Below are 22,989 nucleotides of genomic sequence, written 5' to 3'. Positions count from 1 at the left end.
TGACCCTTTGGGGAGGTTTGCTAATATCTGGAAACATTCCATCTATCTAATATATAAAGGTTTAGTATAGATTGAAATAAATGTATAAAATTATATGTAGTCATATATATTAAAAACTAATAGACCTCATCCTAATGGAATCCCACCATCGAGAATGCGGGTCTCCCTCAAATCTGGTGTTCCCAAATGCCATCACTCCCATGACCATATTTGTAACAAACTGAGGCAACCTTTGAATTTTTTATTTTGCACGAATGCCGCTTTTGTCATCTACCTATAGAGATAAGCTAACATTACACTCCCCTAAGATAATTCTCCACACTCCTCAAGATTTTTAAGAAACGACAACCATCTAACATGCACTGAATCCTTAGTTAAATCCAAAAATAGAATGGTATTGATCATATGGAGTATATACGCACGGTCGAGCATAGCTCTTGACGATCTCATCAGTTGCATTGATCGGTACATTCATGTAATTATTTCATAACCACTTGAGATTGATCTTACCATCCTTCATACTAGGAGCTTGACCCAGTAATCTTTCACACACTCCTCTCCAGTTGAAGTTATCGGTACCCGTAACAGCATCTCCATCCACTTTGAGGTCAAGTAAAACTCCTACATCCTACAGAGTAATAATTGACTCTCCTTGATGCATGTGGAATGTATTCATCTTGCACCTCCATCATTCAATCATTGCCATCAAGAGAGCCAATCGAGTCTTACCCATTTTATTTGTGAACATTCAAAAAAACCTGCTTGACGAACATAATATTAGACTTATGGATCCGTCAAATCTCAACTCAAATGTGCAAGAGTATGATCAACAATAGTAATACTCGATGCCTACATATATTAAACAGTTCAAATGATCACGTAATAATAGTAACATTAAAAATTTAAAATGATTGAAAATAATAAAAAATTTACCTCTCCTGATTCTCTCTTCGTGGATCGGTGTCAACGTTAGTCATATAGGACCTCATATGTCATTGGCCCCGCCTGCATACTGTAAATATTTGCATATATAAAACTAAAATGTATCAGTATTATGCCATATGATAAATTGAATTAGAAGTAGATTATAGAATTTAAGAGTATTCATTGATTTATAAATGAAGTAGAATAAAATAATAAATTAAATAAATTGCACCCATTAATTGCTATCTATTCGAATTATTAGTACAATGAGATATTATGGCTCGGTTGTTTGCAATATCTACACCTATTTTTCTTTGGAGCTTCTTCTCGTCCTTCATCCATCGTACTTTTTATGTGTGCTGATCGCGGACGTCCGACTTGTCTCTTATATTTAGGAGGTAACACATGTGGTTCATTATAGGGTGGCCAGTAACGACTATCTACAATGAGATAGAAACACGACTTGTATGAATCTATATAGTGGCTTGATTGATACCACTTAGAAGCGTACGTGTAATACGAAGTATTTGCACCCCCAAATTGTTTGGACGAAACTGCTATAACATGCGGACGTGGTATTTTTGCAATTGTGGTATGTTGTAAATGCATGCGTATTATGTCCCTCGTAAATTGACGGTGTAATTATGACCGTATTTGTCTGTAGTCTGTCATTCATCTATAGCAAATCTAACAATCTTTGTTGATCTTGCCATTCATCTATAGCAAATCTAACAATCTAACAATCTTTATTTTTTGGTGTCAATAACGTCACCCACTTTGCTCCATCCTCTAGCCGCTTGACAAAATAGTGATTGAGTCTATAAAATATCATTGCAACCAACGCTTGTATGGACATTGCTCGAGCTCCCTTAAGTACACCGCTGAAACTTTCAGAATAATTAATTGTCATCGTGCAAAACTGATTCCCTCCATCTTTACTTAGTGCCCATTGGTCGACATATTCACTTCCCAAACTACTATCAATCCAGTCATGTGTGGCTTGAGATGTTGCATTGAGTTGATCCCGAATCCGATCATACACACATATTTTAGGCGTACAACTTGCTTGCCAAAGAAGGCTTTGTAAATGTATCTGACCATGCCTCTTTTTAAAATTATCTCTAATGTGTCTTAAGCAATAGCGGTGATAGTGATGAGAGCCAAATCTTTTGTACAATGCTTTAGAAATACCTTCCATCCTATCAGATATAAAAGTAATTTTTCTAGGAGGTAACACATTAAGAATATATAATTAAATACATGGAAAAAAATCACTCCCAATTTTCACTGTTCTCGACCTCCACAACCACTTAAGTCAAAGGAAATAAGCCACCATTTGCATCTACTCCTGTAGCAACAAGTAATACATCTTTATTTTTACCATATAGTGTGTTCCATCAATGTTAAGGATCGGCCAACAAAATTTAAATCCCTTGATCGAAGACCAAATGCCCAAAATACAGAGATGAATTGGTAAACTCCCGGATTGATCTCTTTGGTTATAAGTTTGTATTCATATCCAGGATTGCTTCTTTTTATCGCATCAAGATATTTAGGAAGTGTCTTGTAAGACTTCTCCCAATCACCAAATATTTTTTTATCACAATTCTCCTTACATTCCATGCTTTGCTATATGATATTTTAATGAACCTCATATCTAGCACTCTATCAATCATATTACTAGGAGTTAGTTCAAACTTCTTCTTTAATTTTGACATAATCAACTGTGCTATGTAAGAGGCAGATGCATCACTATGATCTTACTCTAATATCAGATTGCTACATGTGTGAACATCACAATATTCCGTGATCCTAAAATGCCCATTATGTTTCTTTCCGGCAAATGCATATAACTTCCAGGGACATGTGTAACCAAATTCATTTCCCTTGGCCTGACCTTTTCTTTTTGTATTAATAAAACAAATTGCATTATAACTTGTGTGATTGCTTGTAACTTGCTTGAATTTAACATTCTTTTTGATAGAGTAATCATGAATAGCATCAACCAATCGATCCTTAGTCTAGAATAAATCTCCAACTTTAAAGTGGAGTTCTCATCTCTTCTACCAGTTGAACTTTGACCCATGCTAATATCTTTTAATGTGGAAGAACGGATCCACTCATCATCTTCAAACTCGTCGGGAGGTGGCTCTTAGTACTCAACATATTTATTATTAACATAAGCTTCATCAGACCATTCCAGATTCTCTTCAACATCTTCAATCACAAATTACATGCCATCAATTGGTGCACTATCTTGTTCTTCATCTTTAGAGTCGTTGTTTCTTCCATCCTCTTTAATTGCCGCCCCTCTTAACGACCTCATATTTTCATAAGGGGCTTTATTGTTCATAACATTTGACGTTTCCCCAAATGAAGGTACACTTAGATATTAAAATTGAGTCCGCTTTATTTTACTCGAAGAAGAAAGAAAACTATTAGGCTGAACTCCTAAATCTAACATGCGTGAGAATTCTCCTGGAGGTTTGAACATTTGGCATGAACTATATGGAAACTTTTTAATACACAATTCTACCATTGGTTGCGACTTGCTCAAATTAAATATAATACTCATATGTTAACTGTTTAAGATATAAACTGCGGACGTTCTATTAAAAGTTATGGGCCAATTGTATATTATTTTTAGTCAGTGCTCTCGTGGATCAATTTTAGTAACTCGGTGCAATTCCTTAATCAAGTCATAGTAACTATATGATTCCGAGATCATTAACGGCGTCGTTACTCCTCCAATATACATTTGGCATATTATTCATTCCATAATTAATTTTTCCACCGTAAGAGCAAACAATAAAAATCATATTGTTCAACCTATAAAAAATTAGATTATATCATTTAAATGCAAAAATTTTAAATTTTTTTTATCACGCAATTGACTAAGAGAGGAAAACCCTAGATGTAAAGAATCTCATAATCATACAGCTATAATTTTGATCAAAAAACATAAACCCCAAAATGAAAATTCTGAACCCTAGAAATGAGCATTCTATGTCTAGAATTTTAATTTTAATTAAAGAAACCCACACACAAAAAATTTGAACCACCACAAAGATAGTGACTGGTATTAAATTTCAAACCCTGAAAATTAGATTTTGATGAAAACTCTAGATTTGAATGTTGAAGAGAAGAGAAAAACCCTAGATTTTTAAATATTAGAAGAGGAGAGAAGGAGGAAAAATTGCCTTAGAGATCTTTTACAAACTTCCTTGTTGAATTTTGGCCACAAAAATGTGGTTGAGAGACACAGCTAGGCGGAAGATTGGGAGAGATCGAAGTTAAAGAGAGAGAGAAAAATTCGATATTGTGAGGGAAGAGGGGATCAGTTGGTATATATAAGTGGGCGGGCTCTACCGTAAATAGTCGGGGTTGGGAACCCCGACTATTTGGTCCCTTAGCCGATTTCCAATTTTCGAGCGAGGGGAGGGTCTGCCAAATGAGCAAGGTTGGCAACCCAACCGTTTTAGTTTGGGTCTGCCAAACGTTCGTGCACCATAAGGGGAATGGTTTGCCAAATGGTCGGTGTTGAGAACCCTGACCATTTCGTGCACCATATGGGAAAGGGTCTGCCAAATGGTCGGGGTTGGGAACCTTGGCCAAAATAGTTAGATTTCGCAACCCTAACTTTTTTAGCTTTGCTAATCACGCAAAGATTCTAAGGGTGGCAAAGGGTGGTCCTAATTAGTCAAAGTTGTCAACCCTGACAAATTAGGAATTTGATTTTTTTTTAAAACGATCCAGTTTTTAACCACGATGCTGACACGACCCAGTTTTTAGCCACATATGACGTGGCCAGAAACTGGGTCGATTTCTGTAATAAAGTTTGTACTGAGTCGATTTTTTGGATAAAAGTTTGGATTGGGTCTTTTTTGAAAATTTCTTCATACTTTTTACAGTAATTTAGTAGAGAAAGTGGCTATGAGTTGAGAATTTAAATGGGTTTGTATGAGAATTAATATGTTAATGATGGGTTATAAAAGTATAATTTAATTCATAATATTATTTGCACGTTCTAAATAGTGAATTTTTTTTATCGCTTCATTTATACACTACAAAGATGATTTTTCATATTATCAATATTATCATATTATTGATTTGGATTGTAAAGAAATAGATTTTTAATATCCAAAATTCTAAAAAGTTACCATGTGGCAACTACAGGACCTCACTTTCGTGTATAGATAGATTTCATCTATCGAAAATATCTATTAAAATTTCATCTAGAGTAAAAGAGCTTTGGAGACTTATCTGTCAAAATCAAATTCCAATAAGTATTAGGCTTAGTTTGGATACCATGATGTTTTCTTTGTTTCCATGGTGTCTTTGCCAAAAGCAAAACACAATGTGTTTGGAAACCATAGTGTTTTTTGAGCTAAATCATCCTCAAACTAAAAACACAACATTTATTTCAAAACATCTTTTAGGTGTTTTAAGTTTGGTGTTTTGGTTTTGAGTTTGAGGTGTTAATATGATATCTAACATAATATATTAAATATAATTAATATATAGTTATTATCGACATGCTTATTATATTATATATATTATATTATACTATACTATATTGTAGTTAATCTAATATATTAGTAATATTTATTAAATAATATAAAAATATAATAATAAAATGTCTTATATAATAATATAATAACATATTAAATACTAGTATTTAATATGTTGATAAGGTAGTATATAATAATTGATAATAATAAAATATAAATAAACTAATAAAAATAATAAAAAAGTTATTAATATATAAATATTTATAATCACTATAATATTATTAACTTTTTAATAAATAAATTCTAATAAATTAAGAGTATAAAATATTATATAATAGTAACATGTTTATAATAAAATAATAATATTAAATATAATATTGTATACTAAATGTACTATAATATATAAAATATTAATATATTATATAATAAATAATATAATATATTATAAGAAAATAATTTTAGTACTAAAAATTATGCTAATAAATGTTAATAAAAAATAATATATTCATAATATAATATTTATTCATATGATAAATCGTTAATATATTATTAAAGTATAATTAATAAACTCTAACATATTGAAACTATAATATATTATATAATATTAAAATATTTCTAATATATTAATTTTTCATGATATACTAGTAATAACATAATATTAACATTATTAATAATATTATATTATATTAATAATAATATAATATTATATTAATAATAATATAATATTATATTAGTAATAAAATAATATTATTTTTAAAAATGTTATATAATATATAATAATAATAAATTGATATAATTTAATATATTATTATTTTAAAATAATATGTAATAATAATTGTTATGGTGTTTCACTCACCAAAGCATAGCCCTCTGCTAGCAATTAACAGACATGTGTACTTCTGCATGTAATGTCCCAATCAAAGTAGCAACCAAGACCAGCAAAGATCCCGACTTAGCCAACTCCCTTAGTCGACATCTTCTTGTGTCTACTCGAAATGCGTTACTTCTCGGTCAAGCTAAAGGACTTCGACCTCAACCTTCCCCTACTAACAACGTCGATATCGCATTTAATGCTTGGGAGGTGCCATTATGCCTCTAGCCCCGATAGTCTTCATGACTCACCGGGCCACATCGGCACCGCTATGCCTCCGATCGCTTCTCATTTAATGTTGAGGTGATCTCTCCTCCAGTCGTCAGCCGACACCTGTAAAGCAAGTGCTGACGCAGCTGCCAGTCCATGATTCTTCACCGCCATCTTGTGCTCGCCCATAATGACGGTGCTGCCCTTATACCCCCGGCATAAATAGAGGTAATATTCCAACATAGATCGGATCTTCTGGATCTAATCTCTGATCTAGGTGATGCTAAGCAATTCAACTATACTACATAACTCACACAGTTCTTCTTTTCCCCACTCAAGCTCACCAGCTGAATTGATCGTCGGAGGAACCACAGGGGAACCAGTCCTCGTCCTCTCACGAGTTTCTACTTGTGCAGGCTCAAGCTACTAAGCTAAGAACCTGATATTCGGGGAAGGAAGCGGTCTCTCATCAATCTCAACCCATCCAACTGATATAATTGACTGTGTGATCACTTAACATCAACAATAATAATATAATATAACACATTAAAGTATAATATAACATTATAATACATTATACAATATTATGTTGTATTATATTTAATATTTATACTACTATAATAGTGTAAACTAAATATTATAACATTCTTTTTATAATATATTTTATTATAATTAATATATAGTACATTAATAATATATTTAATACTAATATTGTAGTAGGTTAAACTAGTGTTGATAAAAAATACTCAACATTGTGTTTTAAAAATATTTTAAGGAAAAAAATACAATTCGACAATGTTTTTTTTTTTATAAAAACACAACAAAAAAAAATAACCTTGGTATTCATAGGAAGCCTAGGGTATTCGAAAGCGTGCAATTGAATATGGAGATGATAAGGATTGTGATATAACAAAGACTTGAGACGAAGATGTTAGATCGTGATTACGACGTGCCGTCCTCCACTTGTCGTGTCTGAATGTGCGCACATGGGAAGAAGTATCCTAAAGTACAGAATAGGAATATATTTCATGTTTAAAAAATCGTCACTCAAATCATTAAACTTACTACTAGGTCCTTAAGTCTTAAATTGATTTATAATTAGTCCGTCAAATCATAGAAATTGCTATTAAGCTCTTTTATTTTAAGTTATTATGAAATTAGTCACTCGTATCGAGAGCAAAAATAGTAATTGGATGGATTTAATGGGCTTATTGCACTTAAGTACCATGTAGTTTTTCCTACTTTACACTTGTATACATTCACCGTAAATTTTTTAAAATTTGCACTTAAATACGATCGATTATATAAACACGAGAATTTCTCCAGTAAGTTCTCACAAGATACTCACATGTTAGTGTTAATACATTTTAACTCTTAATATTTGTTAAGTCTATCGTTAAACCTATAAACTCCTATTTTAAAAATATAATTATAGCAATTTAAAATATAAAATATATGGACCAGCCTTCATTAGCTTTAAACTACCAAATATCTAAATATGTCTTGAATCATTATGTCAAACCAACTTAAGAGAGAGATACTTTTCATATTTATCTATATGTATATTTTTGTAGTATTCTTCAACTTCTAAGCAATAGATCATTGGTAATATTCCCTAAATAATAACACGATAGTTCCATTAAGGTATTGGAAGTGGAAGTATTTAAGGAAGTAAACAAGATAAAGAGGCCCTGAAAATTTTCCTTTTTGAGTTATTTGACTAAAATTAATGACACTTGCACAAGTTGGGGATTATATTTCCAAGGACTTTTTATCAGGGCCGCTAAGGCCTTGCTAAATTACTGATAAAAGAATACAATTAGGTATGAGAAATGCCTTAATACAATTAGCCATGACTAAAGTTTTCTTAACAGTGTGAGATGTTTTAGATTTTACAAACCCCTCTTAGCTTTGGAGATTCAACACGATATCGTTTGGATATAAATTAGAGAGAACCCCTGATACATTGAAAATTGCTAAACGCTGCTGAGCTATTAAAAGTTTTTTTAGGGGGTGTTTGGTTACATTTCTATAAATTATAGGAAATGTTTTTCATCCAAAATTTGATTTCCTTGTATTTCTTAAAAAAATTATAGGAAAAGTTTTGAGAAATTAAAAAGTACAAATTTTCTTATTTTTTGTATTGTGCTTGTTTGGTTAAAAACAAGAAAATTACTTATAACTTTTGGGAAAATAGCAATATTTCCTATAATTTATAGAAATGTAACCAAACACCCCCAACTTTATAGAAAAGTAAGAACTTTATAGAAAAGTGTTAATGAATTTTATTATTTAAATAATGAATGCGTCAGATTTCCAAAAAATTTCGGCCCATTTTAGAAGGAAATCAATTTCTATAAATTTTGGTACTTTTCTATACTTTACAGAAAACATTTCTGTAAATCTTTTTTGAGCCAAACAAAGTTTATGGAAATCTATAGAAAACTCTTAATTATAGAAATGCCATTGTTTGTACTTTTTGAGAAAACATTTCTCAAAAACAATACAACCAAACACCCCCTTAAAGTAAATCAATCACCCCTTAGATAAGGCCTATTTACATTATCATCCTTAATTATTTGAGTTTTAAGATGCTGTCCTTTAAGTGCCATTCCCATCAACATGTAATCATCTATATCCACTTCCCTTCAATATTCCGAAAAAAAGTGTTATTTGACAAATTTGCCCATGCACGTGCTGTGCCCGTAGCATTGTCATGCCTGTTTTGCTTACAACATATATAGATAAATATTTCAAACAACACTCTTTTAGATAGAAAAATAGATAGAAGTGGATATAGGTAGCTATATTAACGGAATGACCCAGAAGTGTGATAGTTGTAAACTCCGATAACTAAGCATGGTAATGTGAAAATATAACTAATTTAGAGGTGGTTCCCTGTAAAAAAGAACACTTATTAGAAAAATGTCATGTCAACTTAGAAATTAGCCATATTTAGGAAAAATGATACACGCAAATCCTCCGGCATACCTCTGGCCACACACCCCTAGCTACAGTGCAAAAAGCCCCACCTGAGATTTTAAAAAAATCTCAAGTGGGGCCCTCTTACTGTAGTTAGAAGGTGTGGCCGGAGTTACGTCCGAGATTGTGCCTGTAACACCTCGCCATATTTAGAAAAATAATAACAGTTTTAACAGAATATAGTACGGAGAATATAAAAATAAATTAGCAAATGTTGAGATTTAAAATGATAGATACACAAATTCAATAAAACCCATTTTAACCACTAATTTTCATCCCAACCCAACGTAAGAGCGGGGAGCACGAATCCAGCAAATTTATGCTCATCATCGGATGACGCTGTTTCAAACCCGTGGCCTCAGTCTTGGCGGCATCAGAGGGGGGAAATTGTCACGTCAAAACCCTCAAAAGAATTTTTTTTATTATTTTTTACTGGGCTGTTCTCCTCCATTTCTCTCTAATTTCCCTTTTCCTATTGAGAATTCTTTGCAAGTGTTAGGTTTTTGCCTTCCAGATCCACCCAAGTTCTTAGCTATGCTCTCAAATTCCTTTATTGGATTCTGTTGTTGGGTTTAGCTTGTTGACCTGTTGATCTTGCGAAAGACCTTTCATTTTCTCCAATTTTATCAAAATTTGTGAGTACCCAGTTGGAGATTTTGCTATTATTCTGCATATTTATCATTGGGTTCGACTGGGTTGGACTCAGATTGATCCAATTTGTTGAGTTTGTTCTATTTTTCTTCGTGGTTCGCAGTTTCAAGAAATGGGCAAGAAGGGTATTTGATGTGAATTGAGTCCGATGAAGGATTTTGGTCTTTGTGGGCGAATGCCCTCATGGTCTTTTATTGCAACTGTTGGCTCTTTAGTGGCATTAGTATCAATTGTTCATTTGTTCTTCACACCTCTACTTCCGTCGTCGCTTGATTACTTTGGGGCAGGGAGAGCACAGAGTTCGTGTTCTCCAGTTAATTCGTCTGCTGGATTGAAGAGTGAACATTTGTATGATAATTCAGAGCTGGGTATTGATTTTGATAAACAATTCCCTGTCGATTCTCACGGGGCAGTGACTTATCGTGGTGCGCCGTGGAAGGCTGAGATTGGAAAGTGGTTTTCTGGCTGCGGTGATGTTTTGAATGCTGTTGATGTTGTTGAGGTGTGTGTTGGGTGAATAATTTTGTTTCTAAATTTTAGTTGTTTTAAGTTGCAGGTTAAGGTTTATGCACAGTTATGACCATGTGTAAATTTACTTGATGAATTGCGGTTGAGCTTTTGATATAAAGTTATATGTATTGGCAGAATATAGGGAGCAAAAGGTGCAAGAGTGACTGTAGCAGCCAAGGAATATGCAATCAGGAATTGGGGCAATGCAGGTGTTTTCATGGGTTTTCTGGTTAGTATTCCGCATTCTCCATTTGATTTATACAAGTAGATAGTAGAAGGTTATGAAACAAATAAAACCTTCTATGCCATTTTGCTTGATCACTGAAAGTTGTTAAGATAGTACATACCCTGATTTTGATACACTAATAAACTTCTGTGTGGTTCGGTTAGAATCCATGAATGAGCAAAATCTTATCTATTTGCCATGTGTATGTTGTTTCCACGATTGTGATCCTTAATAGATTTTAATTTAATTTTTGGGGAAGCTATGTAAACCAAACCTTCACTGACTTTAATGTGATATTATGTGCATCATGATTTCTTTCCCCTACAAAGGGCATCATAAGTAAAAAATCTTGCTTTCTGTGGATAATTTCATTTGTTTTCTCCTTACGCCAAGCAGATTTATGATTGTATGTTACAAGTTGTGAATGATTTTAAAGCGATATCATTAATGATGTCTTTGATGGGAACGGGGGTCCATCCCCATGATGAATTAATATGGATTTATTCCATAAAAATTTTGTGGTTGACTACATGCATGCATTGATAGATTGTCTTTCCCCATGCATTGGGAAAAAGAAATGCTAGTTTTTGGACTTCCCCATGCAATGAATGTGGTATACCCAAGAGGCATGTCCTCCCGATAAATAGAGGGGAGATGGTGAAGGTTGACAATAAGAAGCAAGAAGAAGAACCACATACAAATCTGTAATCCTCAAGTGAGTTTGAGAGAAAGTTGTAATCCCCAAGTGAGTTTGAGAGAAATTGATCCTCAAGTTAAGTTATACCAATTTGAGAGAAGACCATTTGTAAGCTTTTATTTGATTATAGTAGAAACGGTGAAGAAGGGGCGGGTGAGGACGTAAGCTCATTTGAGCTGAACCTCGGTAAATCTTGTGTGTGCAATCTCTCTATTTCTCTTTGTATTTTTCTATTTTTTCTCTTCTATTTTTGTTCTTATCTCATCACAAAGACGGGAAATGTCTTGTTGTACTGTTAATTTTTCAACAGTAGTATCAAAGCAATGTTGCTAATCTTCTTGTGTTGAGATGGAGACTCCCGTCGGTGGCGTTCGAATGATCAGTTTGAATAGCCGCAATTGGATGATATGAAAGGCAAATATGATGGATCTTCTATATTGCAAGGACTTCTATGCGCCGGTTGAAGGTGAATCCTCCAAGCCAGAGTTCATAACGGCGGATGATTGGAAAAAGCTCGATCGGAAAACTATCGGCATCATTCGGCAACGGGTGGATGACACTGTATTCCACCATGTGTCAAATGAGACTTCGGCGAACAACTGTGAAAGAAACTTGAAGATCTCTACGAAAGAAAGACCACATGCAACAAAGCTTTCTTGATTCGAAAGCTTGTCAATCTCAAGTTCAAGAAATATGATTCTATATCTGAACATTTGAATAAAATTCAAAGTATTGCAAATCAATTTGCAGCCATGAAGATAGCGTTGGAAGATGAGCTTCAAGCCATACTTTTGCTTAGCTCGTTACGAGATAGTTGGGAGACGCTGGTGGTGTCTCTTAGCAACTCTGCACCTGATAAAGTTATATCCATGAACCAAGTTACAAGCAGCCTCTTCAATGAATAAATACGAAGAAAGTCATTTGGATTCTCCCATTCTCATGCTCTTGTTACCGAGAACAGGGGGAGGAACAAATATTGATAGCCTCAGAATCAAGACAAGTCAAGAGGAAAATCAAAGGCTAGAAAGGATATTAGTTGCTATCACTGCGGGAAGAATGGACACATAAAATGAGAATGTCACAAACTCAAGCGAGAACAAAAGGAAGGAAAGACCAATGAAAAATAAGAAATGAACGAAAGTGCAGTTGTTGTCAGTGACAATAAAATTGTGCTTTTCTCGGCATATGAAGAAGACTGCAAATCTCACCTGCCAAGACTCAGAATGGGTGATTGATTCTGGTACCTTCTACCATGCTACTCCCAGGAAAGACTACTTCACTTCGTTTCGTGAAGGTAATCTTGGAATGGTAAAAATGGGTAACAAAAACTCTTCTCAAATTCTTGGCATTAAAAATATTTGTGTTACTACTAACATTGGAACAAAGATGGTTTTAAAAGATGTTAGATTTGTGCACGATCTTCGTCTCAATCTTCTCTCCACCGGCAAGCTTGATGAAGAAGGATACACAAGCAACTTTGGTAAATGATGTTGGAAGCTTACCGAAGGATCACTTGTATTAGCGAGAAGAAAGAAGTGTTGCACTCTCTATAAGACCCAGTTTCACTTGGAGAATGATGAATTTGGAACAGTAGAAGGTACCTCTATGGATTTGTGGCACAAACGGCTTGGTCACATGAGCGAGAAAGGGCTACAAACTCTCGCAAGGCGATAACTACTTCCATCCATGCAAGGTACAACACTATCCCACTGTGATCACTACTTGACTGGGAAATAACATCGGGTAGCTTTTGTTAAAAAATATAACAAAAAGAAAACTGACATATTAGACTTAGTCTATTCGGATGTATACGGACCCATAAATAAAAAAAACTTTTAGTGGTGCTTCATACTTTGTGATCTTCATAGATGATGCATCTAGAAAGGTGTGAGTGTATGTCATAAAAACTAAAGATCAAGTGTTTGAAGTTTTCAAAGACTTTCATACCAAAGTTAAAAGAGAAACCAGAAAGCTCTTGAAGTATATTCACATTGATAATGATGGTGAGTATACTTTAAGGATGTTTGAAGACTATTGTTCTTTTTATGGCATTAGACATCAAAAGACTATTCCACACACATCGCAACACAATGAGATTGCAGAAAAGATAAACCGCACAATTGTGAAAATGATAAGGAGTATGCTATCCTTAGCTAAATTACCAAAAATATTTTGGGAGAAGCAGTGCGAACAGCCTGCTAGTTGATAAACATGTCCCTTTCAGTTCCCTTAGATAAGGATATTTCATATTCTCACTTGCGAGTGTTCGGGTGCAAGGTATTTGTACATGTACCTAAGGAAAAAAGAACAAAGCTTGATGATAAAGCTATTTCATGCATCTTCCTAGGATATGAAAATATGATAAATTTGGGTATAGGTTGTGGGATCCTAAAAATAAAAAAATTATGAGGAGCAAAGATGTTGTTTTTTGTGAAGATAAAACACTTGCTGATTTTGAAAAAGAAGAGGAGTCACAAAACACTTATGTCATCCCATATCCAATCTCTACACCAGTTGTTTTTCCTTCTCTCATGTTAAAAAATAATGATTTTTAAGATGTGCAGGAAGAAGAAGAAATTGCAGGTTCTCTAGGTTTTGATCAGGGGGAGCATGAACATCCAGAGCCGCCATATATGGATCAGCCACAAGTGTCTCAGTTGAGACGATCGGAGAGAGAACGACAACCCTCAACTAAATATCCAGCTTCAGAGTATACTATGGTAACAGATGCAGGTGAACCGGAAAGTTTCTATGAAGCGCAAGTTCATGATGATCGTGTAAAGTGGAAGAAAGCTATGCAAGAGGAGATGGATTCTTTGCATAAGAATCACACTTATGACTTGGTGGAGCTACCTTGAAGAACAAATGAGTGTTCAAAATCAAGAATGAAGGAAATGACCAAGTCAAGTACAAAGCTCGGCACGTGGTGAAAGGTTTTAGTCAGAAACAAGGTGTTGACTATGAAATTTTTTTTCCTGTTGTAAAGATGTCTTCTATTCGGGTTATTCTTGGTCTTGTTGCTTCTCAAGACCTTGAAGTTGAACAGTTAGATGTGAAGACAACATTCCTCCATGGTGATTTGGCAGAAAAAATCTATATGAAGCAGCCAGAGGGTTTCAAGGTAAAGGGCAAAGAACACTTGGTTTGCAACTTGAAGAAGAGCTTGTACGGACTCAAGCATGCATCTCGACAATGGTATAAAAGGTTTGATTCTTTTATGCTTGACCATGGGTACAAAAGAACATCTGCAGATCATGTATAAAAGGTTTGATTCTTTTATGCTTGACCATGGGTACAAAAGAACATCTGCAGATCATTGTGTTTATGTCCAAAAGATTCTTTTATGCTTGACCATGGGTACAAAAGAACATCTGCAGATCATTGTGTTTATGTCCAAAAGTTCTTGGATGATGATTTTATTATTCTCTCTCTCTATATTGTTGATGATATGCTTGTTGTTGGAAAAGATAGGTCTAAAATTGATAGGTTGAAAAAAAGCTGAGCAAGTCTTTTGACATGAAGGACTTAGGAGCAGCACAACATATATTGGGAATGAAGATTTCTAGAGACAGAAGTGCGAGAAAGTTATGGTTATCACAAGAAAGATACATTGAATGTGTTCTGGGGAGGTTTAATATGTTAAACTCTAAGCCAGTCAGCACACCGTTAGCAGCTCATGTTGAGCTAAGTACACAACAAAGCCCTTCAAGTGAGAAGGAGAAGGAGGAGATGAAGAGCATTCCATTTGCCTCAGCCATCGGAAATTTGATGTACTCCATGGTTTGTACAAGACCCGACATAGCATATGCAGTTAGAGTAGTAAGTCATTATCTTGCCAATCCTGGTAAAGAACATTGGGAAACAGTAAAGTGAATCCTAAGATATCTTAGAGGAACCTCTAAATATTCTTTATGTTTTGGAGATGGAAAACCTATCTTGGAAGGTTACACTGATTTTGATATGACAGGTGATTTGGACAAAAGAAAGTCCACATCAGAATACTTATTTACCTTTGCAGGGAGAGCCGTATCATGGCAATCAAAGCTGCAAAAGTGTATCGCTCTATCCACCACAGAAGTTAAGTATATCGCTGCTACAGAAGCCATCAAGGAGCGATGAAGAATTTTCTGAAGGAGCTATCTCTCAAGCAAGAGAAGTACACTCTATACTGTGATAGTCAGAGCGTCATCGACTTGAGTAAAAATGCTACCTATCACTCAAGGACAAAACAAATCGACGTACGCTTTCATTGGATCTGTGATGCTTTGGAGAATCGTCTTATGCACATTAAGAAGATTGATACAAGCCAAAATCCGTCTGACATGATGACGAAGCCTCTATCAAAAGAGAAACATGACTTCTGTCAAATAAAGGCAGGTATGACTACTGTTTGAAAACTTTCTTCTCATGAGGATGGAGGGGGAGATTGATGAGAACGGGAGTCCATCCCCATGATGAATTAATATGGATTTATTCCATAGAAATTTTATGGTTGATTACATACATGCATTGATAGATTGTCTTTCTCCATGCACTGGGAAAATAAAGGGCTAGTTTTTGGACTTCCCCATACAATGAATGTGGTGTACCCAAGAAGCATATTCTCCCTATAAATAGAAGAGAGATGGTGAATGTTAACAACAAGAAGCAAGAAGAAGAACCACATACAAATCTGTAATCCTCAAGTGAGTTTGAGAGAAAATTATAATCCCCAAGTGAGTTTGAGAGAAAGTGATCCTGAAGTTAAGTTATACCAACTTGAGAGAAGACTCTTTGTAAGTTTTCATTTGATTATAGTGAAAATGGTGAAGAAGGGGCGGGTGAGGACGTAGACTCAATTTGAGCTGAACCTCGGTAAATCTTGTGTGTACAATCTCTCTATTTCTCTTTGTATTTCTCTATTTTTTCTCTTCTATTTTTGTTCTCATCTCATCACAAAGACGGGAAAGGTCTTGTTGTACTGTTAATTTCCCAATAGTCTTCACCGTAAAACATAGTATGATAAATTATATGCATGCAAATAACCAGTCATAGTCTTCACCGTAAAACATAGTATGATAAATTATATGCATGCAAATAACCAGTCATTGATTTAGAAAACATTACTATCAAGAAATGGTAATTAATCCTATGCTCTCTTGTTTAATAGGGGAAGGATGTGCGGAGAAGTTGCAGCTTAACTGCAATCTTCCATCATCCCCTGAACAGCCATATGGACCTTGGATTGTTTCAATATGTGCAGCCCATTGTGATACGACAAGAGCAATGTGTTTCTGTGGAGAAGGGACCAAATATCCAAATCGACCGGTGGCCGAGGCATGTGGCTTTAAGACTATGTAAGAAAACAACTATTTGCCTCACTAATTATAATTTGGCTGTTTTTGTATGTATACCCCTAAAAAACGACCCCCCAAAATCATCTACTTTGGGGAGAAAAACCCCAAATCAACAAATCATCAACTTTGATAAGCTAATTTTAAGTGCAATGTAAAAACATCAACAAAACAGTCAAATATTTACTCAATAAATCCAACAAAATTGATGAATTGTTGATTTGGGGAACATTGTTTTACAATGTTGACTATTTAGGGGTAGTTTTGCAAATATTGAGACTTGGGGTAGCTTTGCAAACATGCATGATTAAGAGGTATATATGCATTATGAAAAAAGCCCTTATAATTTCATCAAAAATAATAAGTTCATATTCCTCGTATTCACGTGATAGAAAAGTTATATCTTAAAACATTAATTTATTTCAGCTTGCCAACTGAACCTGGTGGTCCAAAGCTTACTAATTGGACACAAGCTGATCTTGATAATATCTTCACAACTAACGCGAGCAAACCCGGCTGGTGTAATGTGGACCCAAAAGATGCATATGCTTCAAAAGTGAAATTCAAAGAGGAGTGTGATTGTAAGTATGATTGTCTTTGGGGACAATTCTGTGAAATTCCAACAGTATGCAGTTGTCTCAACCAATGCTCCGGACATGGACATTGTCGGGGTGGATTTTGTCAGGTATACAATAAAATCTTTGTGATTAGACTGTTTGCAACAAACTATCCTGTAATAGAACTTCTAATTGTTGTATAAATTGGCTGGTCATTGTCTTGTCAGTTTACTTGAATTATACTGATGGTTCTTTAACAGTGTGACAGTGGTTGGTATGGGATAGATTGTAGTATACCATCTACATTATCAGCTATACAAGAATGGCCTAAGTGGCTTCGACCATCTACAGTTGGTATATCTGACAAAGCCCCTTTAGGTAGTGATATGAGTACGAAAGCTGTTGTCAAGAAGAAAAGGCCTCTTATTTATGTTTATGATTTGCCACCTGAATTTAACAGCCATCTTCTTGAGGTACGCATAAGGGTCTGTCGACCATTTACTTTTATAAGCATAGTGCTTCAGATTACTGAATATCACATCCCTTTTTGGTGACAGGGAAGGCATTTCAAATTTGAATGTGTAAACAGAATCTATAGTGATAAGAACAGGACAATATGGACTGATCAGTTGTATGGCGCACAGGTAATTTTATTAAGATTTTCTGTTTTTTCCCCTGAAAGAACATTATATCAAATTATCAATAAGTTGTTCTTTTACTGTTCTTGCATTTTCATTTTGTAGATGGCACTCTATGAGAGTATTCTTGCTAGTCCCTATCGGACGTTGAATGGTGACGAGGCAGACTATTTCTACATCCCGATTCTTGATTCGTGTATAATAACTAGAGCAGAGGATGCACCCCACTTCAGTATGATGGTACAGAAGTGATAACATGACATTTTTACTGCTCGATCCTCATAGTTCTATTCAAGATCACTCTTTTTTTATATCAATTACAAGAAACATAAAGTTAACGGGAAAGGAAGTTTCTAAGAGAACTGCTCTAATTCCAGGAACATGGGGCTCTCAGGAGCTTTATGACTTTGGACTTATACAAGGAGGTTTATGATCATATAGTTGAGCAGTATCCATACTGGAATCGCTCCTCCGGAAGAGATCATATTTGGGTATGATATATAGATAAGATATTTTTATAATTTGCATTGGGATAAAAAATGCTGATCTTTTTTAGACAGTTCTTTTCGTGGGATGAAGGTGCCTGCTATGCTCCAAAGGAAATTTGGAATAGCATGATGTTGGTTCACTGGGGAAACACAAACTCAAAACATAATCACTCAACAACAGCTTATTGGGCAGACAATTGGGACAAAATTCCCTCCCATAGAAGAGGAGATCATCCATGCTTTGACCCAGACAAAGACCTTGTGCTACCCGCATGGAAAAGGCCTGACCCTGGTGCAATATGGTTAAAGCTGTGGTCAAGGTACCTTGGCAGAACATTGTACTTATTTACCTATTACTCATAAGCTGTGTTTACACTCAGGAATTAACATTTTTGTAGGCCACGAAAGGAGCGAACAACACTCTTCTACTTCAATGGAAATTTAGGGCCTGCATATGCTAATGGTCGACCTGAAGATACGTATGTATCATTCTTCTTTACTAATCACATAAGTTTCATTTGCTTGTCTTCGTTTTCATATAACCTTTTTGTCTCTCCAAACAAAATACAGGTATAGTATGGGTATTAGGCAGAAACTGGCAAAGGAGTTCGGTTCTACTCCTGACAAGAAGGGAAAGCTAGGGAGACAGCATAGAGACAATGTAACAGTCACTCCACAACGCACTCATAAGTATTATGAAGAACTTTCTCGCTCTGTCTTTTGTGGGGTTTTACCTGGAGACGGATGGAGCGGGCGTATGGAGGATAGCATTCTACAAGGATGCATTCCGGTGGTAATTCAGGTACAAAAGCTTTTCTTCCTTTTTGCTGATACCAACTTGTGTACTTCATAAGTTCATATGCTGATAGTGATGTCTAGATTCTGGTTATGTAATGATTTCTAATTTGTCATATGTTTTCAACTCTAAAGCAGGTATTTTTGAATCTTATCAATCTGATTTTCTGTGATTCAAAGGTGTATAGATTGAGAATTATATCTGTGATGCCAGAATATATTTCTAGGATTGGGCTGACTTGCTACTACTCCTATGCATAATTGTCGGCAATATGAATTGCAGATTGACTTGAAGAATGCAAAGACATTGGATACTCTTATTGCATGTTTGGATGTGTTGATGATTTGATGTCTTTTACACTTATTAGCAATCACCTTGTTTTTACCTCTAGGTCATTTTTCCAATGGTCATAATGAGAACACATAACCCACAAACAAAACACACAGGATACTTCTTTTTACCTTGTTTAAAGAGCAAAGTATGGTCCGATTTCTTCAACATTCAGTAAAGCAGAAAACCGAAGGTTTGAGACTTCTCACAGAACTATGTCCCACTTTGAACTAGTATTGGTGAAAAGGTGACTAATGAAGCTTCAAAATTTCCGCGACTTGGTGCAACAATTTACTTTTGGGAAAGCTTAACAGAGAATCAAGGTTCACACATTCCAGCAATGCCCAAACATGCACACACGAATATCAGTTTGGCTTGCTTTTCACTTTATATCGTTAAGTGAACAAACACAGGTACTGAGTCTACCATAAGGCCATAAATTTTCCATGTAGTCTTGATGTTTTGAAATCTTGGATAAAGCTTAGCAGATGTTATGAGAAGTTCCAAAAATCTGGCCTTAGTGGATTTATGACATGTTATGGAGAAAATACAGCTGGATTGTGATCGTTGTTTCTCTTTTTATATACAATATGTGCAGTAATTACTAAAATCGCGTTCATGAATGGGTGAAAACTAAAGGCAGAACTTGCTGCTTAACTAGATCACAGAAATGGTTCGTAAAAAGGTAATGATGAAGATGAGAATAAATGGTAAAGAAGGCAGAACTTGCTTAACTAGATCACAGAATTGGTGAAAAACCTATGCCAGAACTTGCTTAACTAGATCACAGAATTGGTTCGTAAAAAGGTAACGATAAAGATGAGAATAAATGGTAAAGAAGAAAAAGGTTTCTGAAGAAGGGATATCAGAAAAGATGAAAATATTTATTCCAGTACTTGAAACTTTTTGTGATTGTTCTTAGGTTTAGCTAATATTCTAACTAATATGGAACAGTATAATATGTGCCTTGAAGTAAAAATAAATTCAAATTAGTACTAGATCGCCCCTCTTAAGCTGATTAACTTCAACTACATATTTAAAGTTACCTCATACTAATCAGCTTATATATGAATCAGATTCTAATTTCAACAAAGCAGAAGTAGATCTTAAGTATAACCGAGGCCTCTCTGTTATGCTTGTGTTGGGTATTCATGCTTAGTCTTTGTATTACGATTTAAAAGCATTTCTGAGTGTTTCTGTCCATGAGTTTCGACATCACTTTTTCTTCTTGGGTTCCAGGATGGAATTTTCTTGCCATACGAGAATGTGCTGAACTACAGAAGTTTTGCAGTTCGAATTACTGAAGATGAGATTCCAAACTTGATCAATATCCTTCAGGCAAATATTTATCGCATATCACCTTTACTGCTAAATAGTGAATGATCATGTTAATTTTGTAGGCTATCTATGATGCTATAGCTATATATATTGGTGCATGCAGGGGTTTGATGAGACAGAAATTGAGTCCATGTTGGCAAATGTTCGCCAAATCTGGCAGAGATTTTTATACCGAGACTCAGTTTTGCTTGAGGCTAAGAGACAAAAGAAATTGTTTGCTGATGAGGAAGCTTGGGTAGTCGAATTCTCAAAGCTTGAACTTGATGAGGATGATGTTTTTTCGACATTTGTACAGGTACATGCATTATTTCTTTTGATAGGGCACTAAACCTTATATTTTCATGAAGAACTTTTAAGTCCATTCTCTTTCAGAAATTTCAGTTTATGGGAAATTCCAGAAACTCATGATTGGTAGCATCCATGGACAAAAGATATTTGATAGTCTCACAGATTAGAGTTTGGTTAGTTGTTTCCTACGTTAGAGAGTAACTAGAATTTCAAATGAATTTAGATCAGAGAGTGAACTTCACAAAATATGTGCAAAGACCTCGAAGCTTCGGTGTGGACTAGTAACATATAGAATATTTATTGTCCCCATGGAGAAGACGATAAGATCATTTCCGACTTACAATATATCTGTAATGTTAAAAGATCAAGGCGCATTGCCATAGAAGTTGAACTTTTTAGATGCATAACAGTTACTGTTTCTTAGGTCATATCAATGAACTTAGATATATGAATTTTGAATTTCCATATAATCTAATGGTTAAAACATGGCATGTGATTTATGAAATAGAGGCCGACAAGTGTGCCTGTTAAGAGTAATATGATCACAGTTAGAAGAGCAAAAGGATCAAAGGTAGGCATAAATGAACATGGATGAAGGCAATCGAATAATACGTGATGGTAATTGTTAACAGGAAAATGCATTATCTGCTAATGGATCTGAATGAAAGTGGGCGTAAATGAACATGGATGAAGACAATCAAATAATATGTGATGTTTATTAATATCAGGAAAATGTGTTAGCCTCTAATGATCTGAATAAAAAAAATATTTGTTTAGTCAACCCCAAATTTTGGATAAAATATTTTTTGTTGTTTTCATGCCCAATAGGGTCCGGGCAACCAGCTGAAGTCTTCTGAACGCCATAATATTGTAGATACTTCCAAGTTCCAAATTAGCCCGTGTGATTAATGAACTTTCAATCAAAGTGATTTTGAACTGAACCATGCAGCACAATTTGCCCAATCTTTGAAAGCTACCGACATAATTAAGTCATTGAAGCCCTTCTCCTCAGATAATAGCTAACTTTGAATATTAAAAAAAATTGCTAGAGAAAATATACAGGAACAATAATTTTTATAATTCTGGTGATTTATTTTCCCTTCAAATTTCGTTGAACCTTTAGATTTCAGCAGCAAAGTAGTTGACTGGTTAAAAATATCATTTTTTTGCACTATGTGTTTTGGAAGACGAATAAGAAAAATGTAGGTACTAAATATCCGTAACGTTTTACAGTTTTATATTATTCAGAGTGTTCCTCATGCACTTTGCAAGTAGTGCATATTAATCGAATAACCATTTCTTAAAACTAGAATCGATTGATTGGTGCTCAAATTCTCTATTAAGTTAACCTGAGCTTGCTGTCTTTAAATGGCATACAAATATTGTTCAAGAAGGGATGATGGTTTTAAAAAGTGGCTCTGCTATTTTGTGTGCTATTAATGATGTTCTGATTATTTTCTTAGATTTTAATGTGTTTTAATTGGTGCTCAAATTCTCTATTAAGTTAACCTGAGCTTGCTGTCTTTAAATGGCATACAAATATTGTTCAAGAAGGGATGATGGTTTTAAAAAGTGGCTCTGCTATTTTGTGTGCTATTAATGATGTTCTGATTATTTTCTTAGATTTTAATGTGTTTTA

The 22,989-nt window shown here is 34.7% G+C and overlaps 1 protein-coding gene across 2 annotated transcripts in view; it reads left to right on the top strand.

Moving 5' to 3' along the window:
• Positions 9,787-22,989, top strand: part of LOC109819761 — a 15,306-nt gene continuing 2,103 nt past the window's right edge. Inside the window, exons 1-14 of one of the 2 annotated variants that reach the window (XM_020385640.1) lie at positions 9,787-10,133; positions 10,253-10,651; positions 10,795-10,888; positions 16,732-16,918; positions 17,342-17,600; positions 17,733-17,945; positions 18,030-18,116; positions 18,216-18,350; positions 18,488-18,601; positions 18,671-18,918; positions 18,997-19,077; positions 19,169-19,400; positions 20,964-21,062; positions 21,166-21,357. In XM_020385640.1, coding sequence (XP_020241229.1) covers positions 10,298-10,651; positions 10,795-10,888; positions 16,732-16,918; positions 17,342-17,600; positions 17,733-17,945; positions 18,030-18,116; positions 18,216-18,350; positions 18,488-18,601; positions 18,671-18,918; positions 18,997-19,077; positions 19,169-19,400; positions 20,964-21,062; positions 21,166-21,357 — 2,295 coding nt within the window. In that variant the 5' untranslated portion in view covers positions 9,787-10,133; positions 10,253-10,297. Of the gene's footprint in view, positions 10,652-10,794; positions 10,889-16,731; positions 16,919-17,341; positions 17,601-17,732; positions 17,946-18,029; positions 18,117-18,215; positions 18,351-18,487; positions 18,602-18,670; positions 18,919-18,996; positions 19,078-19,168; positions 19,401-20,963; positions 21,063-21,165; positions 21,358-22,989 lie in introns of both variants that reach the window. The other variant, XM_020385639.1, reaches the window with a different exon arrangement.

This window comes from Asparagus officinalis, chromosome 8 (genome assembly GCF_001876935.1).
Source record: "Asparagus officinalis chromosome 8, Aspof.V1, whole genome shotgun sequence".
Lineage (NCBI taxonomy): Eukaryota > Viridiplantae > Streptophyta > Magnoliopsida > Asparagales > Asparagaceae > Asparagus > Asparagus officinalis.
Note: the sequence above shows the minus strand (reverse complement) of the source record. Positions and strands in the feature narration are given on the sequence as shown.